The 19,320-nt window shown below is 32.4% G+C and overlaps 1 protein-coding gene across 1 annotated transcript; it reads right to left on the reverse strand.

Annotated features, from left to right (window-relative positions):
- Positions 1–487: 487 nt before the first annotated feature.
- On the reverse strand, positions 488–10,389 carry LOC124913175 (cysteine-rich receptor-like protein kinase 25). Its single transcript, XM_047453783.1, has 6 exons — positions 9,597–10,389; positions 7,042–7,217; positions 1,426–1,636; positions 1,111–1,348; positions 878–1,028; positions 488–799 (listed from the first exon to the last, which is right to left on the reverse strand). The coding sequence occupies exons 1-6, from the start codon at positions 10,387–10,389 to the stop codon at positions 488–490; spliced, it is 1,881 nt and encodes a 626-aa protein (XP_047309739.1).
- Positions 10,390–19,320: the final 8,931 nt, after the last annotated feature.

A 19,320-nucleotide genomic window follows, 5' to 3' on the forward strand; every position in this document is an offset into this window, starting at 1 on the left:
TGTTACGAACCTTTCAAATAATGTTAAAGTAATGGCTAAAGTCATTTTTTAACGTAGAGAATGTTATTTTGCACTTGTTACAAATCGACAGTTTTTTTGTAATAATACGTCACTATTGGTGAAAGTTGAAGAAACAGAACAATCATTCGAGTAATTCAGACCACATTCATAAACAGTAGTTTTTGATAAGTTTATTCGTCTATTTGAAAGCATTACGACAAGATATAATTGTTATTGGTGTTATTTTCTTTACCATTAAAGCAATACAGACTGGATGACTAAGTTGTTATTGTTAAAATTCAACATTGTAGCATTACACCTGAACAATATCATCCTATGATTTAATTTATTATTTTATTATGGTGAAACATTCCTTTGAAGAAAATATACATGCAAGATTGGATTTAATATTGAGAGATATATATTATACAAATATGTCATATATATAACTACAAATGAATGAACTTGATTCATAAAAAACAATGTTTCATCTTGCAACAATCTCTGTGATGGTAAAATCATTGGATGATATTTGGGTTCCTTGATTCAATAAACAACTTTCCGGGGTCACATAATCTCTTTTTATCGAAAAAGCAAGTGTTTTTGGAGTTTTGATAGCAACGGTTTCATTTCTAAGCATAGATGAAATTTCAAGCATAGATGGTCTATCGCTCGCACATTCTTGAACGCACAAGAGAGCCACTTGCAAGAACTTTGTCAATTTATACGTGGAAGTAGTATCATCTAATGTTGTATCCATGAACTCTCTACCTCTATCTTCTCTCCATAGCTTGTATGCCTGAAATCAGTTGAAATTGTTTGATATTATGACCTTTATCCAGTTTATTGATGATGTTATAAGTTTGAAATAGCTTACATATTCTAGAAAACTGAGACTCTCGTCGGCTCCATATAAGAAATTATTTGATTTGCCACTTATGATTTGCAAGATTAAAACCCCAAAACCATATACATCCGATTTAGTTGAATAAATACCATGACTTATGTATTCTGGTGGAATGTATCCACTGAAAATTATGACAAATGAAAATTAATTACGCATTAAATAATAAAAATAAATATGAGGAGAAAATGGATAGTTTTACTTACTAAGTTCCAACAACATTATTTGTTATTGCCTCAAACTCATTTTCTTTGAAAATTCTAGCCATCCCAAAATCTGATATCTTCGGTTTCATTTGATTGTCGAGCAAAATATTGCTTGCTTTGATATCTCTATGAATCACGGTCATTCTTGAGTATTCTTGAAGGTACAACAATCCTTGAGTGATTCCTTCAATTATTTGAACACGTACTTCCCAATTTAGTAGCAATCGTCTTCTCGAATCTATACGTAAATCAATAAGATATAAAAACTCTTTGAAACATGAAATATTGCTTTTCATTTTTGTTACTAATACTCACCAAATAAGTAATGATCTAAGCTTTTATTTGGCATAAATTCATATATTAGCATCTTCTCTTCCTTCTCTAGGCAAAAACCCATAACCTTTACTAAGTTGACATGTTGTAACTTAGCTGTAAATATGACCTCATTCTTGAATTCTTCAAAGCCTTGTAATGAACTCTTTGAAAGCCTTTTGACCGCAATTTCATGCCCACTCTTTAATTTACCCTAGAAGTACTTACAAATATGTTAAAAAACCACATAATGTTATGCATAGAACTATATTTAATATCAATATATTTAGCCAAATCAGGCAATAAATATAGTATTATGAAGAAATTATTATTTGTAATATTTTTAATTGATATTGGAGTTGATATTTGAAAGAATTTTCATTTTTTGCAGAACCCATTTTGGGTCCTAAGTAAAATTATAAATGATGTGAAGCTCTTGACTAGAGAAATTGCAAGCCTAATAATCGGTGTAGCCTCTTCAATCATATTCCTCTGTGTCTAGACTAAGTGTGGAAGAACTTGAGAAAGTGAGGAAAAAATTTATATATGGAAGAGAAAAAATTGAGATAATGTGACATGGTTAAGAATGTTAGAATTATCCTAATTAGATCCTAATTTAATGTGTGAGAAATTAAAATCTGAATGCGGCGGAAGCGTACCTTAATTAATCGCATGAATCTTCTCTTTACTTGCAATAGAAAAAGTCTTTTAATCTCTCTATCTTTAGACTTTCTTTATGTGGAATGGTTCTTCCAATTGATGAGTAAGTCAATAGGTTTCTCTCTCTGTTGATGGGGATGCAAAGAGGAATTGACGTTACTTCAAATGGGGACCATTACCGTTACATATAACCAACAATAAATTAGTTATTATAGTTTGACAATTTCTAATTTAGCCCCTTCATAAAATTAGAAATGTCACTTAGGTATCCTCACTTTATTTTCATGACAAATACACCCATAAGCCATAAACTTAATTTCACATTAGATCGCATTATTTTGGCTTATATTAAATATGGCACATGCACAATTATTTATTATACAAGTGACCCTAAAAATTCCAACAATCTCCCACTGGGTCACGTATGTACAAAAATAAATGTATCAACCATAATGCGCCTGAAGTTTTATGTCATCTTAATCATATGTTGTATAAACAATTTTATCAATTAATTATATCAATATAGGACCAAAGAGCTCGTCGTTGTATTTAAGCACAACTAGACCCAACAATGATCACATAAATCAATACAATTAATTGACAAATCATATCATGAATGTGAGGAATGAAAATTTCATGCAAGGTGATATTTTCATGTCAATTTTCAACTGGTCCTACTTAACTTTAGTGAGATCATACTTTAAACATAATTATACAAAGTGTAATGAACTGAATAATACTTAAGTTCTGATCAGAATAAAAACTTTATAAATATCTATAAAATAATTAAACTGGAAGATGTCAAAATTACAAACTCCCACTGAAGTTAGAGATCGTTGATCTCTACAACACTCATACGAGCAATATCCTCATGAAAGATATTAGATGATAAACTTATTGGCATGAGGTTCATAACCATAGAGTTTGTACATATATATTTTATAGAAATTTATCCACTTTGTATCATTTATTTCATAAAATAAACTTGATGTCAAAATCACTTAATTTGATGCTTAGTAACATGTTATAAATTTCGCTGCAATAGTGGATGACGCCATAAGTGTTTGTTTGACACTTCTTCAAGAAATGACAAAACCAGCTAGCGAAAAATATTATCCGAAGTATATTTCATACTATTTTGGCATCTCGTAATATCGGAGTTAGAATACTAAATGATCTCAAGACTTTCCGACTTTCTATATGTGAGCATTTAATTCTTAATTCTTTTCAAATATCTCGTAAGTATTGGCTACTTAATGTCAAGCAAAATTTGTGACAAACAAAATGTCACCCATAATAAAAGCATAAATAGTCGTTTACTCCCACTGAACATGTGTTACACAAATAATCAATTAAATTCACCTCAAAACCAAAAGAGATAATTATTATTTTGTAAAATTTGTGGTATCACTAACGAGATGCTTCTTTAAGTCTATAGATGAATTTCTTTAATTTGCAAACCATATTAATTTGGTCTCTCGACACAAAGTATTCTCATTGCACCAAATTATTTTTCAATGTCTCTATTGAAAAACCCCTTAACATCTACTATGGTGAAGCTCCATATCAAAATATGTAACGGGTACCATAAATTGTTCTTAAAGAGTAATTCAATTAAATTGGATTGTCATAAAGACACTTGATTTTGAGGTTGTTGAGTTTGTACTTAATGAGTTTGATCATATTGTCTTGTTACTCTTGATTTTTGAACATTATCCTCAATATCAATAAAATCCTTATAAAAGTCAAAAAAACACTTGAGATATAAATCAAATATTCCACAATAGAATTATTGATCTAAATCATTTTTAAAGACACAATCATTTCTCCCTTCAAACTCAATATCCTCAAAACAAATATTGCAGTCTCGTCTAAAAAAAAACTATCTTTAACTTGACATAATAAAAAATTATAGTCCTCAATCACTTAGAATATTTAATAAAATAGTTGCTCACATTTATAAACTTAAGTAACAATTAAATTCAAATAATGATTTATCCCATCTCAAAATACTTAATGTAACATTAATATCAAGTCTTTGGACAGTAATATTAATTGCTAATAGTATTTTGGTGTAATGATCAAACATTAATAATAAGACATGTCAAATAATCAATCTATCTTTGGATGAATTAATTATTTACATAAATAAGACTTTATAATTATTACATATTTATCATCACAAGTATTAATGCAATTCTGTCAATTAATTATCAGCCTTTGGGCCAAATAATATAATCACATGAATTACACAATACTACCATTCAAAATTGTCTTGAATTAATTTCAACAAACATTGTCACTTTGGTGATTATTTGTATCAATCAATACAATCTAAATAATGAACAATAATATCATTATTTTAAATTTAAATGTCATATTATTATATATAACCCAAATCAATAATATATATTTTTCCAAAGAAACATATAATTTATTTTATTATAAAAAATAAAATTATAACGTAAGTCAAATCTTACTTCTTGAATTTGAAATTTGTAATATCTTATATTAATTAAATTAAATAATAAATCTTCAAGATTTATTTGACCAAATTTCAAATATTAGCCTAAATCCAATTATTAATAATCATTATTAACCTTAATCTTTTAATCCTAAAATAAAGGATATAATTAAAATTTTATTATATATTGATTTATATATATATACACTTAAACTTAAATTAAACTTAAAGATTATTCCTTAATTCTCTTTTGATTTATAATATATATTATATATTATTTAATCCCTTAACAACAAATATCAACCGTCAATTTAAAACATTCAATTTAAAACGGTTAATTTAAAACGGTTAATTTAAAACAGAGAATTTCTCCCTTTAACGATAAAATCTAAACTTTAAAACAGAAAATTCCTCTTTTAACTAGAAAATCTAAACGAGAATCTAATTATCATGAATCTAAATCTAGTAAATATTATTAAATAATATCATAAATCTTTATATTCTTTAATCAGTTATTCTATATTATTGGAAAAATCAATATATCCATATATTCCGAAATCAATATCCATATATTCCGAAATTATGAGAGAGAAAATTAGAATATTGAGATCTTATCTTAATAATCATAAAATTTAAATATCCCTTAATTTATCGTCAATCAGTATATATATATAATCCGACTAACCTACATGCTTTTAAATTATCTACAAATTCAAATTATATATAATCAATATAGCATATATCATTCCAAAGAATCCAAATATCCCAGAATCTAGGGATCTTATCTTAATAATATAATAACTAGTCAAATAGATAATTATAATATATCTTAAATCTATCGTAAATCTTAATTAATCTTAATTGATATATAATCATTCCTATTTAATGAGACTTACCGAGAGAATCTAAATATTTATAAATCGATAAATCTTTATATCTTTATACCAAATTAATATATATATATATATATATATATATATATATATATTCCTAATAACATGCTTTTATTTTTATTATGAATTGCATGCCTATATAATTTTTTCACATAATTAAATTAGGATGGCTCTGATACCAATTGTTAGAATTATCCTAATTAGATCCTAATTTAATGTGTGAGAAATTAAAATCTGAATGCGGCGGAAGTGTACCTTAATTAATCGCATGAATCTTCTCTTTACTTGCAATAGAAAAAGTCTTTTAATCTCTCTGTCTTTAGACTTTCTTTATGTGGAATGGTTCTTACAATTGATGAGTAAGTCAATAGGTTTCTCTCTCTGTTGATGGGGATGCAAAGAGGAATTGACGTTACTTCAAATGGGGACCATTACCGTTACATATAACCAACAATAAATTAGTTATTATAGTTTGACGATTTCTAATTTAGCCCATTCATAAAATTAGAAATGTCACTTAGGTATCCTCACTTTATTTTCATAACAAATACACCCATAAGCCATAAATTTAATTTCACATTAGATCACATTATTTGGCTTATATTAAATATGACACATGCACAATTATTTATTATACAAGTGACCCTAAAAATTCCAACAAAGAAAATCTAACAAAGGCAGCAAATTAAAAAGCCATTGTTAGTATGCATAGGAATTGACTCTTATCCTCAAATTCGACTAGGGATATTTTCGATCAAATATTGTTGAGCAAAGATGACTATGGTGAGGGGTTTACAAGAGTGGTCGAGAAGATTGTAAACGACCAAGAACTTTAAAGCGAAATGAACTATGCGAGTAGGAGAAAGTGTCCAAAACTAATAAATAAAGGGTATTTAGAAAAATGTCGACCTTGGTTATTATGAGATTCTAGACCTCATAAAGACTCTATAAAGGAGGAAGAAGATAATGAAAAACGGTACCCTGGCATTTAGTTTGGGCTTTGCCCTAATGATGAGACCTAGAGCCTAAAATGTGGAAGTTTGGGACATGCATTGCTTAGATATGTTGAGCCGAAAAGTTGTGAACTTTGGTAATTGATCACGTAGTAATATTAGGGAGCTTCTGTGGAGTTTGTCTAGAATGAAATTAAACGAATTGAGAAGAGCGATATAGATTAAAAAAGTGTACGCTAGCAGCGACATTAACTATGCCCGTAAAAGAGCTGAAAGACGACCTTACAAAGAAGACGACGCAAAATTTTATAGACTACCCCGTATTCTTTGAGATTTGTTGGATATTCATGATTGAATGTGATGCTTCAAGTTTTACTTCCATATGTCCTTGTGTGATTACTCTTTTCATGGTTTGTTGAGTTTGATCACTTGGATAATTTATGATAATTAATGTCATAATATAATGAACTTTTGAATAGGTTTCTAGATTTGATTGTGATCTTCATAAGTTAATGTATTAATGAATTAGTTTTACCGTCTCAAAATAATATTTATTTTCCTAAATTTATGAAGAAAAAAATGTCTCGATTTAAGTGAAGAACGTGTTATCTCCTATGTTAGAAAGAAAATGAGAATTTTTTTTTGTAACCTTATAAACTGGTCCATAACCGCCATGGCCAAGCTTATTTTCTTGTGAAAAGCTTTTTGTGGCAGCTTGAATGGTTGCAAAGCTGAAGACTTTTAAGTTTGGAGTTTGAGTACCGTTGTCCATGTCCATCAAACCAATCTCATTACTTGATATATCTGTATATCTTTCATCTTCTTCTGAAAATACAACAAACATTAAGATCACTTTATAAGAAAATCAGCATATTAAACTATTTCATAAGATTTTAAAATGATGTTTTTTAGGGTACTGTATGAGTTGAAACATCTATGATTTCATAAATTTCTAATATTAAAGTTTATATATATATATATATATATAAATGATTGGCAACACTACTTTGGGTGAGGGATTCGTACAGCGAAAGTGACATCACTGTTATACGAAAGTGATCTCGCTATTATACAAAAGAGACTTCGTTGTTATACAAAATGGACGATGTCTCTTTTGTATGACATCGATGTCACTTTCGTATAACAACGAGGTCACTTTCGCTGTACGAGTCGCTCCACAAAGTAGTGCCCACTCCATAAATAAATAAATAAATAAATGGTAAATAGTTATGAATAGGACAAGGTATTATAAGTTGAAAGAGTTATATGTTGTTACTATTAAATTATAAAAAATGGTATAAATTATATATATATATATAGTTTAAAATTGGTATTTTTAAAAGAGGTAGTATAAAAAGAAAAAAAGTAATTTTATATTTTTAATTAATTAAAGTGAAAATATGAATTTAAAATTATTTTTATATAATGAATACTTAATTAATAATATTCTCTTAATTTATTTATTATTAAAACTTATTTTACTATTATTATTTAATTTTTTAATTATTATATTTAAAAACTAAAATAATTTTAATTTAAATATAAACAGTTAATTATGTTTATTTAATTTAAATATTATTAATAATTGTAATAAAATAAAAATAATATACATTACAAAGCATAATTAATAATAATTGATTGAATTATCATTATAAAAATATATATATATATATATATATATATTAATTATAAAATTGGCGACTATTTAAAAAAACAAATATACTATAAAATTATTATATATAATAATAATAATAATAATAATAATAATAATAATATAAAATACAATTTATTTAATATATTATATAATAATATTAATAAAATATATAATGATAAATTAAAAATTAAACAGTATAAGAAAAGTTTTATATAGACTATTATAATTTTATACTAAATATGAAAGGTAAATTATAAATAAAACCTAATAAATATGATATTAAAACTACTTTGTTGATATAGTTTCTATTATAATAACAGTGCTATATAGTTTTTAGCATATTAAATTATATCTCAAGGGAGTGGGTTCGGATCTTAATATTTGATAATTAAAAAAATTAAATAAATAAATAAATATAAACAAATTACCTTTAGACATTTGGCATCTTCTCTTGTAGTAGAACCAACCAAGAAATCCAACGAGAAGAATGGTCGTAGTTATTGTGGGTAGTATAATCATTAATACATTATTAATCCTACCACGCGGTTTCTTCCGTTGACTCTCATCTTCTACATTCACATATGATATTGTAAATGAATTTATTCTAAAATTTGTAAAAAATAAAAATAAAAATATTTCTTACATGCTTTATTAATTTATTACTTTTATTGCTTTCAAGATTCAACAAATAATAACTAACTTGAACACAATAGTTGTTTTTCCATTTTATTTAACATTTATTTTTTGGAATCAAAGAAAATTATGAAATAGCTAAGAATAAATTAATAACATAATTATATAAAGTACATTATAGTTTAATAAATAAGGATATCATAGGAAAAAGAAAAAGAGGACACCGATCTCATATTTTTTTTATTCTTAACATTAACGTTGGTGACATATTTGTAGTAAGTTTGATCGATTTATTTTGATAAATGGTGAAAAATTCCTTATAAATATTTTTCTAAGAAATAACATATGTAATTATTAATTTAAAAGAATTGATGTTGGAGTAGTGATGTGTGACAACAATAAGACTCAAATAATATAATCTAATATTTATTTCATTAATCTGTTATTAAAATATAAAAAATACTATTATTTATTAAACTTAAAATATTATACAATATGAATATTTTAGTTATAGCTTACATAATCACTTATCATAAAATAATATATCTTTTAAACTAAAGAATCACAATTTGTTTGAAATGTCGACCCTAAATCAAAAACTTAATTGATTTAGATTTGAAAAGATTTAAACTATTTCAATTAAATATGTTTGTCAACTGTCAAATTATATATATTTAAAAATAATTGAAATGGGAAGATTTAATGACGCTAATAATTTTATTGACATGTTTTGTTTTTTTTACGGGCTGTATTTTGTGTGTGGCTATGATGATCTTAATTTTTAATTATAATGATTTTAATGAGAATTGAACCTGAAAATTTTTGATTCTTCAATAATATTTCTTTCCTAATACAGGTAGCATCGAATTAACCCTAATACTAACATATCAAAACAAACAACGCCCAAGATTACGTACCAGCTGCTCGAGAAAGGGTCCAGTTAGCATCTTCATAATCAATCTGTGCAGCATAATATCCCATTAAGCCTCTCTCTTTTGCATAGTTAACTTTAGCCCGGACAGCTTCCACATCATCATAGCCTATCCATGTTGACCCTATAGCGACGTAATTCATAACATAAGTTGAATTGTAAACTTTAACAACTTTTTTCTCCCCATTTGACCTAACATACTCCTTCACATCCTTGTAGCTTATCCAACCACTATCTCCAATACCCCTTCCATTAGCCGGCCCATTAACCGGAGCTCCTATCCCATTAATCTCCTCATTCTTCAATTTCCAAGCGTAACCATGATAAGGAATGCCGAGGACTATTCGGTTTGCAGTCAATCCCAAGTTGATCCAACTTCTTATCACTTGATCTGCACTCATACCATTCGGATTAGGATTGTAGAGTGATGCATGAGCGCTCGTGGTGTTCGCATTGTTCGGGAAATATGTATCTGATAACGATGGCAACAGATGGACCCAATCCACACCATTCATGATCGAGTCAATGCTATATGTTAGGTAGTTGAGGAGGTATGGTGAATGTCTAACATGTAGGGTTAAGATCAGGTTAGTCTGGTTGGAAACCCTAGCCTCATCTATGATGGCTGTTCGCCACTCGTATAGGAGACTAACCAAGTTGGTTACATTGGAATCATCACCGGGAGGGGACAAAAGGTAATCGAGACCCTCGAAGCCATACAATCTTGCTAGTTTTATAGATGATTGAATAAAGGAGGCACGATATGTGATATTATCCATCATTGAAAAGTATAGGGAAAAGTTGGAATTCCATCCACCGATGGACATTAGGGTTACAAGTTTTGGATTCTTTTTTTTTTACGATGCTCGAGAAGTTAGAGAAGAATTCTTCCTCTTTAGGAGAAAGAAATATTTGGTACATTGAATTAGTGTTGAGAATTTGGGCAAAGCCACATGACATGTGAGTGAAGAGAATTGAGTTTATGTCATTTAGGAAACTAACCGGCTTATCTGTATTGACCTCATAAATTCCGCCGCGGATCAAATTTTGTTTCGCTCTTGAGAATTGTAGTCTTGATGAAGATAGTATTAATAAGAATGAAAAGATTAAAGCAGAGTTTGTATTATCCATTGAAGAACTATAGAAAATTGGAAACTGATATTTCTTGCCATTCAATACTATACTAGGGTTAGAATATATAATGGTGCATAATAATTAAGTAATTAAATAATAAAATATTAACTTATTCTCTCTAGCTCACAAGTGGAAGCTTCCTTCATTTAATTAATGCGTGGAAATAGTCATTAAATTGACATTTTTGTTATTAAACTGTATACCTAAACTAGTGCTTTTCCTTTTTAAGTAAAATGTTTTATTTTGTAATATTCATTTTGTGTTTTAATTTTTGTTTGAAGTGAAATATTCAAAAAGATCAAATTATTTCATAGATTCACGATTTTTTTAAAGATATTACAGAAGTAGCAAAAATCTCATAGAGTAGTTCAGTACATGCAAGTATAAAAGAAGTAAATAGTGACATAGTTAGCTATATATGGTTGAAGAATTTGTAGCTATAGGACAAAAATGAAAAGAATATTAACATAGGGAGGGAAATAGCAACAGGAAAAATTGTCGTCACTCGCCATTGCTCAAGGGCTTTTAAAGTTATTGGAAAATTGGAACGTAATTAGCGATGTTTTATGTATCCATCACAAATGAATTTTAGAAAACATAAACTTAAGTGAAAACGTTAAGTATTTTCGAACTCATAGCTTTGCAGATATTTATTGTTGGGTCAAATTATTTTGACTAAGTGTTGAAATAATTTAACCATTGAGATTTTGATGATGAAATGACTTATGAGTTTTGATGCAGGTGTATTGAATTCATATTTCATAAGACTTTGCTCTAATGAGGGTCATTAGACCGATTTTGGCATTAGATGCATAGAATTAGACGTGCAGTCTAACTCAACGGAGTTAGACTTGCAGTATAATGAATGCATAGAATTAGACGTGCAGTCTCAATGGAGTTAGACGTGCAGTCTAATGAATGCATAGAATTAGACGTGCAATCTAACTCAACGGAGTTAGACGTGCAGTCTAATGTATGCATAGAATTAGACGTGCAGTCTAACTCAACGGAGTTAGACGTGCAGTCTAATGAATTCTCGAATTAGACGCAAGTCTAATGTATACGGAATTAGACGTGCAATCTAACTCAGCGGAGTTAGACGTGCAGTATAATATATTTGCAATTAGACGTACAGTCTAATATGTGCAGAATTAGACGTGCAGTCTAACTCAGTGGAGTTAGACGTGCAGTCTAATATATGTGCGGAATTAGACGTGCAATCTAACTCAGTGGAGTTAGGCGTGCAATCTAATGGATTGTGAAAGTTAGACGTTAGTCTAACTCCTTTAGACAAGTCTGAGGTAGAACCGAATTAGACGTGCAGTCTAACTCAGTGGAGTTAGACGTGCAGTCTAATGGTTATTAGATAATTAGATGTGTAGTCTAATTAAGTGAAAGTTAGACGTGAGTCTAACTATTTCAGACAAGTATGCGGTAGAATCGGAATTAGACATGCAGTCTAACTCAGTGGAGTTAGACGTGCAGTCTAATGGTTATTGGATAATTAGACGTGTAGTCTAATTAAGTGAAAGTTAGACGTGAGTCTAACTCCTTCAGACAAGTCTGAGGTAGAACCGGAATTAGACGTGCAGTCTAACTCAGTGGAGTTAGACGTGCAATCTAATGGTTATTGTAATTAGTGTAAGTCTAATTCTATTAGACCAAGCGGTCTAATAGACTCTGCTATTAGAAGGGGATGTTTGGTTTCATTAGACTGATTTTCACAATTCATCTAACTGAAATACGTCTAATGTTCAACGTAAGTAGTATGCTTGAAGCTAGCATCTGCCTACCCACGTGCTATAGCTGTACCCTACTCCTGCTCCACTTTCTAGTGAAGATTAGTACAATAGCTATATGCAATCAACCAACGAATTCCACGTAAGAGAATTTTCCTCATTTTAGTTGTTTTGCAGGTACATTTCTGATGGAATATTCGGCGCACTACCAATGGTGTACGTCCACGATCCTTGTGCTCAGAACCTGCTGTGTACTATGGAGGCTTTCCAATGGAAGAGTTCCACGTATCATTCTAAAAGATTCGACCGTTAGCTCCTGTTTAGTATTTAACAAATCTCAAGGACAACGGACAATCTGCCTCACGAACTGCCAATCTCTCAATCATCTTGCTTACTGAAATTACAGAGAATTCAAGCCTTTGAATATTCATACTATGAAGCTGCTTTCTGATTGTATTGTGTGTGAATTAAGAGAGAGCTAGAATCAAAAATACCTTTAGCTGAGTGATATTCTTCATCTTGTAATTGAACAGAAAGTGTTATGTTCAATAGTGAGCTAAGTGTGTGTAAAATGTATTTGATTCGAATCATATTATAGTGAATCCTTCCGGTGGTTGGAAGAAGGGGTGACGTAGGAGAGTTTCTCCGAACATCCAGAAACAAACTGATGTGTTCTTTCATTTCTGTCATCTTTTCATATTTCATCTTGAGCTTCAAACCCAAGTAAACAATTCCTCCTTGAATCTGTTTCAAGTGTTTGTGTAGAATAGAAAGCGAATTAAATCCCTAACATGATTTCTTTCAAACCGTTTTTCATAAGCCTTCATCCATATTCAGACCCCCATCTCTATTGATAAAGTCGATCCTATCAATTGGTATCAGAGCCCTGTTTCTATTCTCAAGCCTTTCCTGAAATATGTCGACCATAACCAAAGATGCCAGTGCTACAACCATTCCAACTTTCTCTCGAGAAAACTACATTATTTGGAAGAAAAGAGTTCATGCTCATCTCTCTTCTCTTCATGATGACATGTGGAGCGTTGTCACAGAAGGTCCTATCAAGATTGATAAGGAGAAGGCTGACTGGACCGCTGATGAAAAGAGGCAGAACAACCTCAACAATATGGCTCTTGATGTTCTGTACAGATATCTCGATGACAGCATGTTCAACTACATTATCGAATGCGATACTGCCAAAGAGGTCTGGGACAGACTCACCCAACTGTGTGAGGGCAACGGGAAAACCAAGGAAAACAAGATCATGGTTGTCACTCAACAGTTTGACATCTTCAAGATGCGTCCTGGTGAAACAATGAACGATTTCGACACCAGATTCAGCATGATCGTCTCCTCTCTGTCTATCCTAGGCAAAACCTATAACAACCGAGAGCTTGCTATCAAGTTCATGCGTGCTCTTCCAAGGAAATGGGACATAAAGACAATGGCGATGAGAGAATCTAAAGATCTTAACAAGATCTCTCTCTTTGATCTCTTTGCTGATCTCAAGGCCTATGAGTTCGAGCTGAACTGTAGGATGGAAGAAGATCAACCCACATCCGTTATTATTGCCAAGGCGCTGGTGACTGCTGAAGAGCCACCAACCGCTCCGGATGTGAAGATGGCGGCTCAACAGCTGAGCAGCGATGCCATGTCTCTCTTTGTGAAGAAGTTTGGCGACTTCATGAAGAAGAGCAACTCTAACTCAAACTCTTCAAATTCTAATGACAATAAAAAATCTAAAGCTAATGTTACTTGTTTTAACTGTGGTATTAAAGGTCATTATGCATCGGAATGCCGAAAGCCAAAACGTGAAGATGCCAAGGATAATGGAAAAGAGCTGAAGGATCTTATGGCAGGTGACGGAAAGAACAGAGGAAGCAGCCGTGGCTCCTATTTTTCATCCATTGAAAGTGATGAAGAAGAGGTGGCATGCTTCATGGCAAGAACTCAGGAGACTGAGGTATTTGACTTCTCTTCCGAAAGGTTTTCAAGGGAACAACTGATAGCTGCACTAGATGACATGGTCATTGAGTACAGAAAGCTAGAAGAATCCCTAAATGAAACTAAATCTTCACCAGATGTAAACAAACCAAATCTGTCTCAAGCTAAAGAGTCAAATGCTTTTGAAAAGAAAATTGAAGAGATCTCATCTGAGAATGATATGCTCAAAGAACAGATTCAAACAATTTCATCTGAAAACAAAAGGTTAAACTATGTTGTCTGTGTATGGACAAGGTCTGGAGATGCTGTCAAACATCAGATCAGCATGTTGAAACCTGCTGAATCTAGATCCGGATTGGGGTTTGATAGCAATAACCCTAACCTGTCATGCAAAAAGTCCAACTCATCTGACAAACTTAAGCCAATAAGTTTTGTCAAAGGGAGTATGACTAACATTGAATCCGATCCTATTCATGAAGAAGTTGATTTCAAAAATGAAATAGTTTATGTTCCGCCTACTGTTAGCTGGCTTAAGAATAAGCCTGAAGCAACTAATAAATCTGGCAATTTAAAGCCTCACTCTAAGTCAAGGAGTTTTAAAAGAAAATATTCTTCAAAAGTTAAAGGATCAATGTCTAGTAGGAAGTCATCTTCTAAGTCAAAATCTTATGCATTAATCACAACACAAAATGGGAAATCCATCAGAATAACTCAAATATGGATTCCTAAGAGACTAATTGATCGAGGACCCAATTGAGTATGGGTACCAAAATGTGTAAATAGTTTCTTTTGTAGGTGATGCAGGAGGATTGCAGGAAGGAAGCTAGAAGAATACTCTTTTGAGTACACAGCCTAGAAGATCAACAATGGCCTTTGCCATTCTAGTAGAATAAATGTTTTTATTTGTTAAAAATGTTTTTGGTCTTTGGACCACAAAAATTATTTATTACATTTTTATGTCCATATACAAAATGAGAAGGAACATTATTTGGAAATAAAGATACTCTCCAAACGAATATCCTTAATCGGTCTAATTAGACAAGTGTGTCTGAAAGAAACAGTGTGTACTTAGACGTATTTTTTCTCACAATCTATACATCTAATTCTATTTGTTGAGGTTTAAACCTACGCGATTAGACTGACACGTCTAATAGACGTTAGACGTTTTCACGTCATGAGCAAGAGGATGCTCACGTCTAATCAAACACACGTCTAACACATGGTGTTCATGCAATTAGACGTACACGTCTAATAGACATTATACGGATTTTTATAACACGGAATTAGACGTATGCGTCTAATATACCCATCCGTCTAATAGACATTTAGCTATATAGATTTGTGAAGTAAGAAAAACGTCTAACTACGTGCTGATTAGACTGATCAAGGACAGTTGTCCCACGTTGAGAGCTATTTATTTTTCTTACTCAAAATATCAAACAGTCATCTCTTACCAACATGAAGACACGTGTCTTTCAAGTTTAGAGAAAATGACTGATATACTCTCATTTTTAATGTTAACTCCTTGAAAAAGGACGTCTAACATTTATTGATGGGCCATACCCTTAAGAAGAGACGGTTATTCTGTATCTCTCTTTTCTGTCTATATAAGGACATTAGTGCATGAGTTTGAAAGTTTTCAATCTCTCGAAATCCTTAAGAACCCTAGTTTTCTTTGCATTTATCTCTCTAAATCTCTCTGAAATCTTGTGTCGGTTCATATTCTTTCGAAAATGGTGAACAAAAAAATCACTTTGGGTCATTGTACTTTGCAGGTGGATTTTCCATCGGTATACACTTTCGATCAACCGGAGGTGGTGGAGATGTTCAGAACCCTAGAATGTATTCTGGGTTGAGGAAGTATCTCAGTGGTTCGTTCATATTCTATGAGAAAGAAGTTCGTGAGTTCTTCAAATCTGCAACTACGGTGGGTGAATCCATTGTAGCAACCGTCAACGGCGTGGAGTTCTCCTTCGATGAAACTGTTTATACGGAGTTCTTTGAACTTCCAATGGAGGGGCACACTTTTGATCTAATTCTTTCATCGAAAGTCATGCAAGAGATGAAGAAGACTTTATCTGCTGATGATTCGTTGATCCATGTTAATGGAAACAAGAAGGCCCTTAAACCTCATTTCATTCTGCTGAACGACGTAGTGGCAAAAGCACTTCAAGGGAAGTCTGGCTCCTTCCAACTCTATAGTGAAGATCGTATTGACAATATGTGCGATATTTCAAAGGGAATCCAGGTAAACTGGGCATCTACCCTTTTCCTGAACCTGTGCTTTTCGATTTGTCAATCAAACAAGGAGAGCATAACGTATACGGCTCAACTGAGTCGTCTGATGGAGCATTTGGGGGTTCCTGTTGGAGAACCAGAACAGATCAACTCTCCAAGAGTTTTCACTGCCCTTACAGTCGCTAGTACACTGATAAGGATGAAGAACAACGTAGAATGTGCCTCTTGTGCATCTAGTTATCAGACAGGTGGAAAGCCTTCTACCCAATCTAAGCAACCGTCTGCTTCTGTCATGTCAACAGGGGCAAAAAGATCGAAAACAGTGAATGAATCGGAGGCCAGATCCTCTAGTCTGAAAAGTTAAAAGAAGAAGGACTCTAAATTAGTCGATTCAAGGTTAAGGCAAGGTTCAGGCGTACTTGCGGCAACTCCAGAATCCTCTCTATCTACTCCGACAACCATTTTGAGAAAGCCCACGAGATCTAGTGTCTCAAAGGAAAAGAAGACGAAGGAGCCCCGCGTGTCTAAATCATTAAAGGTAACCTCTTCTAAATCTTTGGCCGTTGTGCCTAAGTTTGATGTTCCTATTATGGAACAAGATGAATCCATTTTTTCTCCTTTAAGAGAATCTGTTGAAGGGCCCGTTGTTGAGTCAGCTGGTCCAAATGATGAAAATGTTAACAGGAATGTGTCTCCTGTTGTTCAACCTAATCTAGTAGCCGTCGGTGCTACAGAGTTATCTCAACCAGAACAAAGTGTTGTTCTTACTCTTGTTGCTAGTGAATCTACTGAACAAAAATCTTTTGTTCCCGCTCCTAAAGATTCTATGGTAACCGGGAAGGTTATTCTGTAGAGCTCCCTACCGAGCTATGTTAGAAAACCCCAATCTGCGTTTGAGTTGATGCGTTCTGCAAGAATGTTGAGTGAAATTGTGATCAGTGAAACCAGACCTGCTCCAAAACCCGTAAAGGTTGTTGGAAAAGGTAAAAATATTGCGACTTCAGTTCCTGAAGAAGTATCGGAGGCAACAGTCATTGTTGACCTCATTTTAGATCAAGTTAAATCCATTACAGCTGAAAAATTGGAGAATTTTTGAATCATGGTCCCTGGAGAGACTGTCCAAGTACAATGATACTCTATCAAATTCTGCGTTAACCCGGGAGTGGAAGAAGCGGGTAGCCAATGAGAAGAATGTTCTCAAGTGGGCTAAAACTTCAGAGGTAGCTGAGGCTCTAAAGAGAAAAGATCTTGTTGAAGCTAGCCTGTATGGAAAAGCCCTTTTCCCAATTCTTGAAGCCAGAAAGGCTAACTTCAATCCTGTTGAGAGAGGATCTAAAATTGAAGTGAAAGTGCTAAAGAGGCTGAATGACATCATGGACAATTACGTCTCAGTTGTTTCCCGATACGTCCATGGCGCTAATTTCTCTGGTGCAAAGCCATTTGATGATGATGAACCGATGGACATTCTTGATGCTGACAACGATGCCGATGAGCTAGATGCTGCTCTCTTGATCGAATTCGAGAATCTTTCTGCTGAAGAGAGACGCATTCTGGATCAACCTATTCAAGAGAATCCAAATGAAGAAGAAGAAGTAATTATTCAATAGATTGAACAAGCCCTTGAAACGAATGAAGAAGAAGTTCATGAAGAAAATGTGATTGAGGAGGTTGCTCAAGCTCCTATCGAAGAAAATGTTGTGATAACCTCTGTTGTGAGAACAAAGGAAGCTCAAGAGAAAATAGCCGAGGTAACTCAGCCAGAAATTATCAAATCTGAGGGGGAACCCTCCAAAGATAAGAATGCTAAAGAAGGAAGTTCCTCATCTGAGGAGGAACAGGATCAACACGCAACCTATAAAAAGCCCCGTCTATTTCCCGACACCATTGTGGGAAATGTTCACGAAAATATCAACATTCCTCTTCACTACTCTAGAAATTTATATGAGAGATTTTAGAGAGCTGAAGATGAACTGTTAGAAGAAGAGAAAAATGAAGCTGCTAAGAAAGCCGAGAAGAATCAACCGGAGCAATCCTTGCAAATTCATACAAACTTTGAGCCAATTCAGAGCATGGAAACAGAGTATGAAGAGATTTCATCAAATGAAGAATCCTCTACCGAAGGAAACAAGATGTTAAAGTCTATAAAGTTTGTGCTCTCATCTCTTCAGAAGAGCATGATAAAGGCCATGAACACGAAGGAAGAAGAAAGAAAGGGCTTTAGCGAGATTATCAAGGTTCTTACTGAATTGGATAACACCTTGAAGAAGAACACATATGAGACTCATGTCTCAAATTTAAACTTCTCCAAGTTTGAAAAGCAACTCTTCAACCGTCAAACTGAATTGTTGGACATTGAAAGGCAAATCAATGATGAACGCCATAAGGAGACTTTAGAAGAATTCAATCTGGTGAAGAATCATATGGTGGAAATTCAGGGTTGTTTAAGTAGAAATGATAGTGAACGACATGAATTTACTAAATCCATTGCAAGGAAGTTTCAAGCAAAGGAGAACGCAAAAGCTAATGCTGAAAGAGTTCAACCTCGAATCACCCAAGGAGAATCAAGTAGAAGAAGTGACGGTGTGTCAACTGGCACTAGATCCAGACGAGCTCCAAGCAACGATGATAATCCTAGGCCAACCAAGAGAGGTGGAGGTC

The sequence above is a fragment of the Impatiens glandulifera genome, chromosome 8 (genome assembly GCF_907164915.1).
Source record: "Impatiens glandulifera chromosome 8, dImpGla2.1, whole genome shotgun sequence".
NCBI classification, from domain to species: domain Eukaryota; kingdom Viridiplantae; phylum Streptophyta; class Magnoliopsida; order Ericales; family Balsaminaceae; genus Impatiens; species Impatiens glandulifera.

What these genes read in the sequence shown, in the direction of transcription:
- LOC124913175 (XM_047453783.1), bottom strand. Translation starts at nt 10,389, where the DNA reads ATGGATAATATCACATATCGTGCCTCCTTTATTCAATCATCTATAAAA. An exon ending in GTTATGGACCAGTTTATAAG is followed by an intron (nt 1,637 to 7,041) that starts GTTACAAAAAAA and finishes AAGTACTTCTAG; the next exon opens with GGTAAATTAAAGAGTGGGCA. An exon ending in AATAATGTTGTTGGAACTTA is followed by an intron (nt 1,029 to 1,110) that starts GTAAGTAAAACT and finishes CATAATTTTCAG; the next exon opens with TGGATACATTCCACCAGAAT.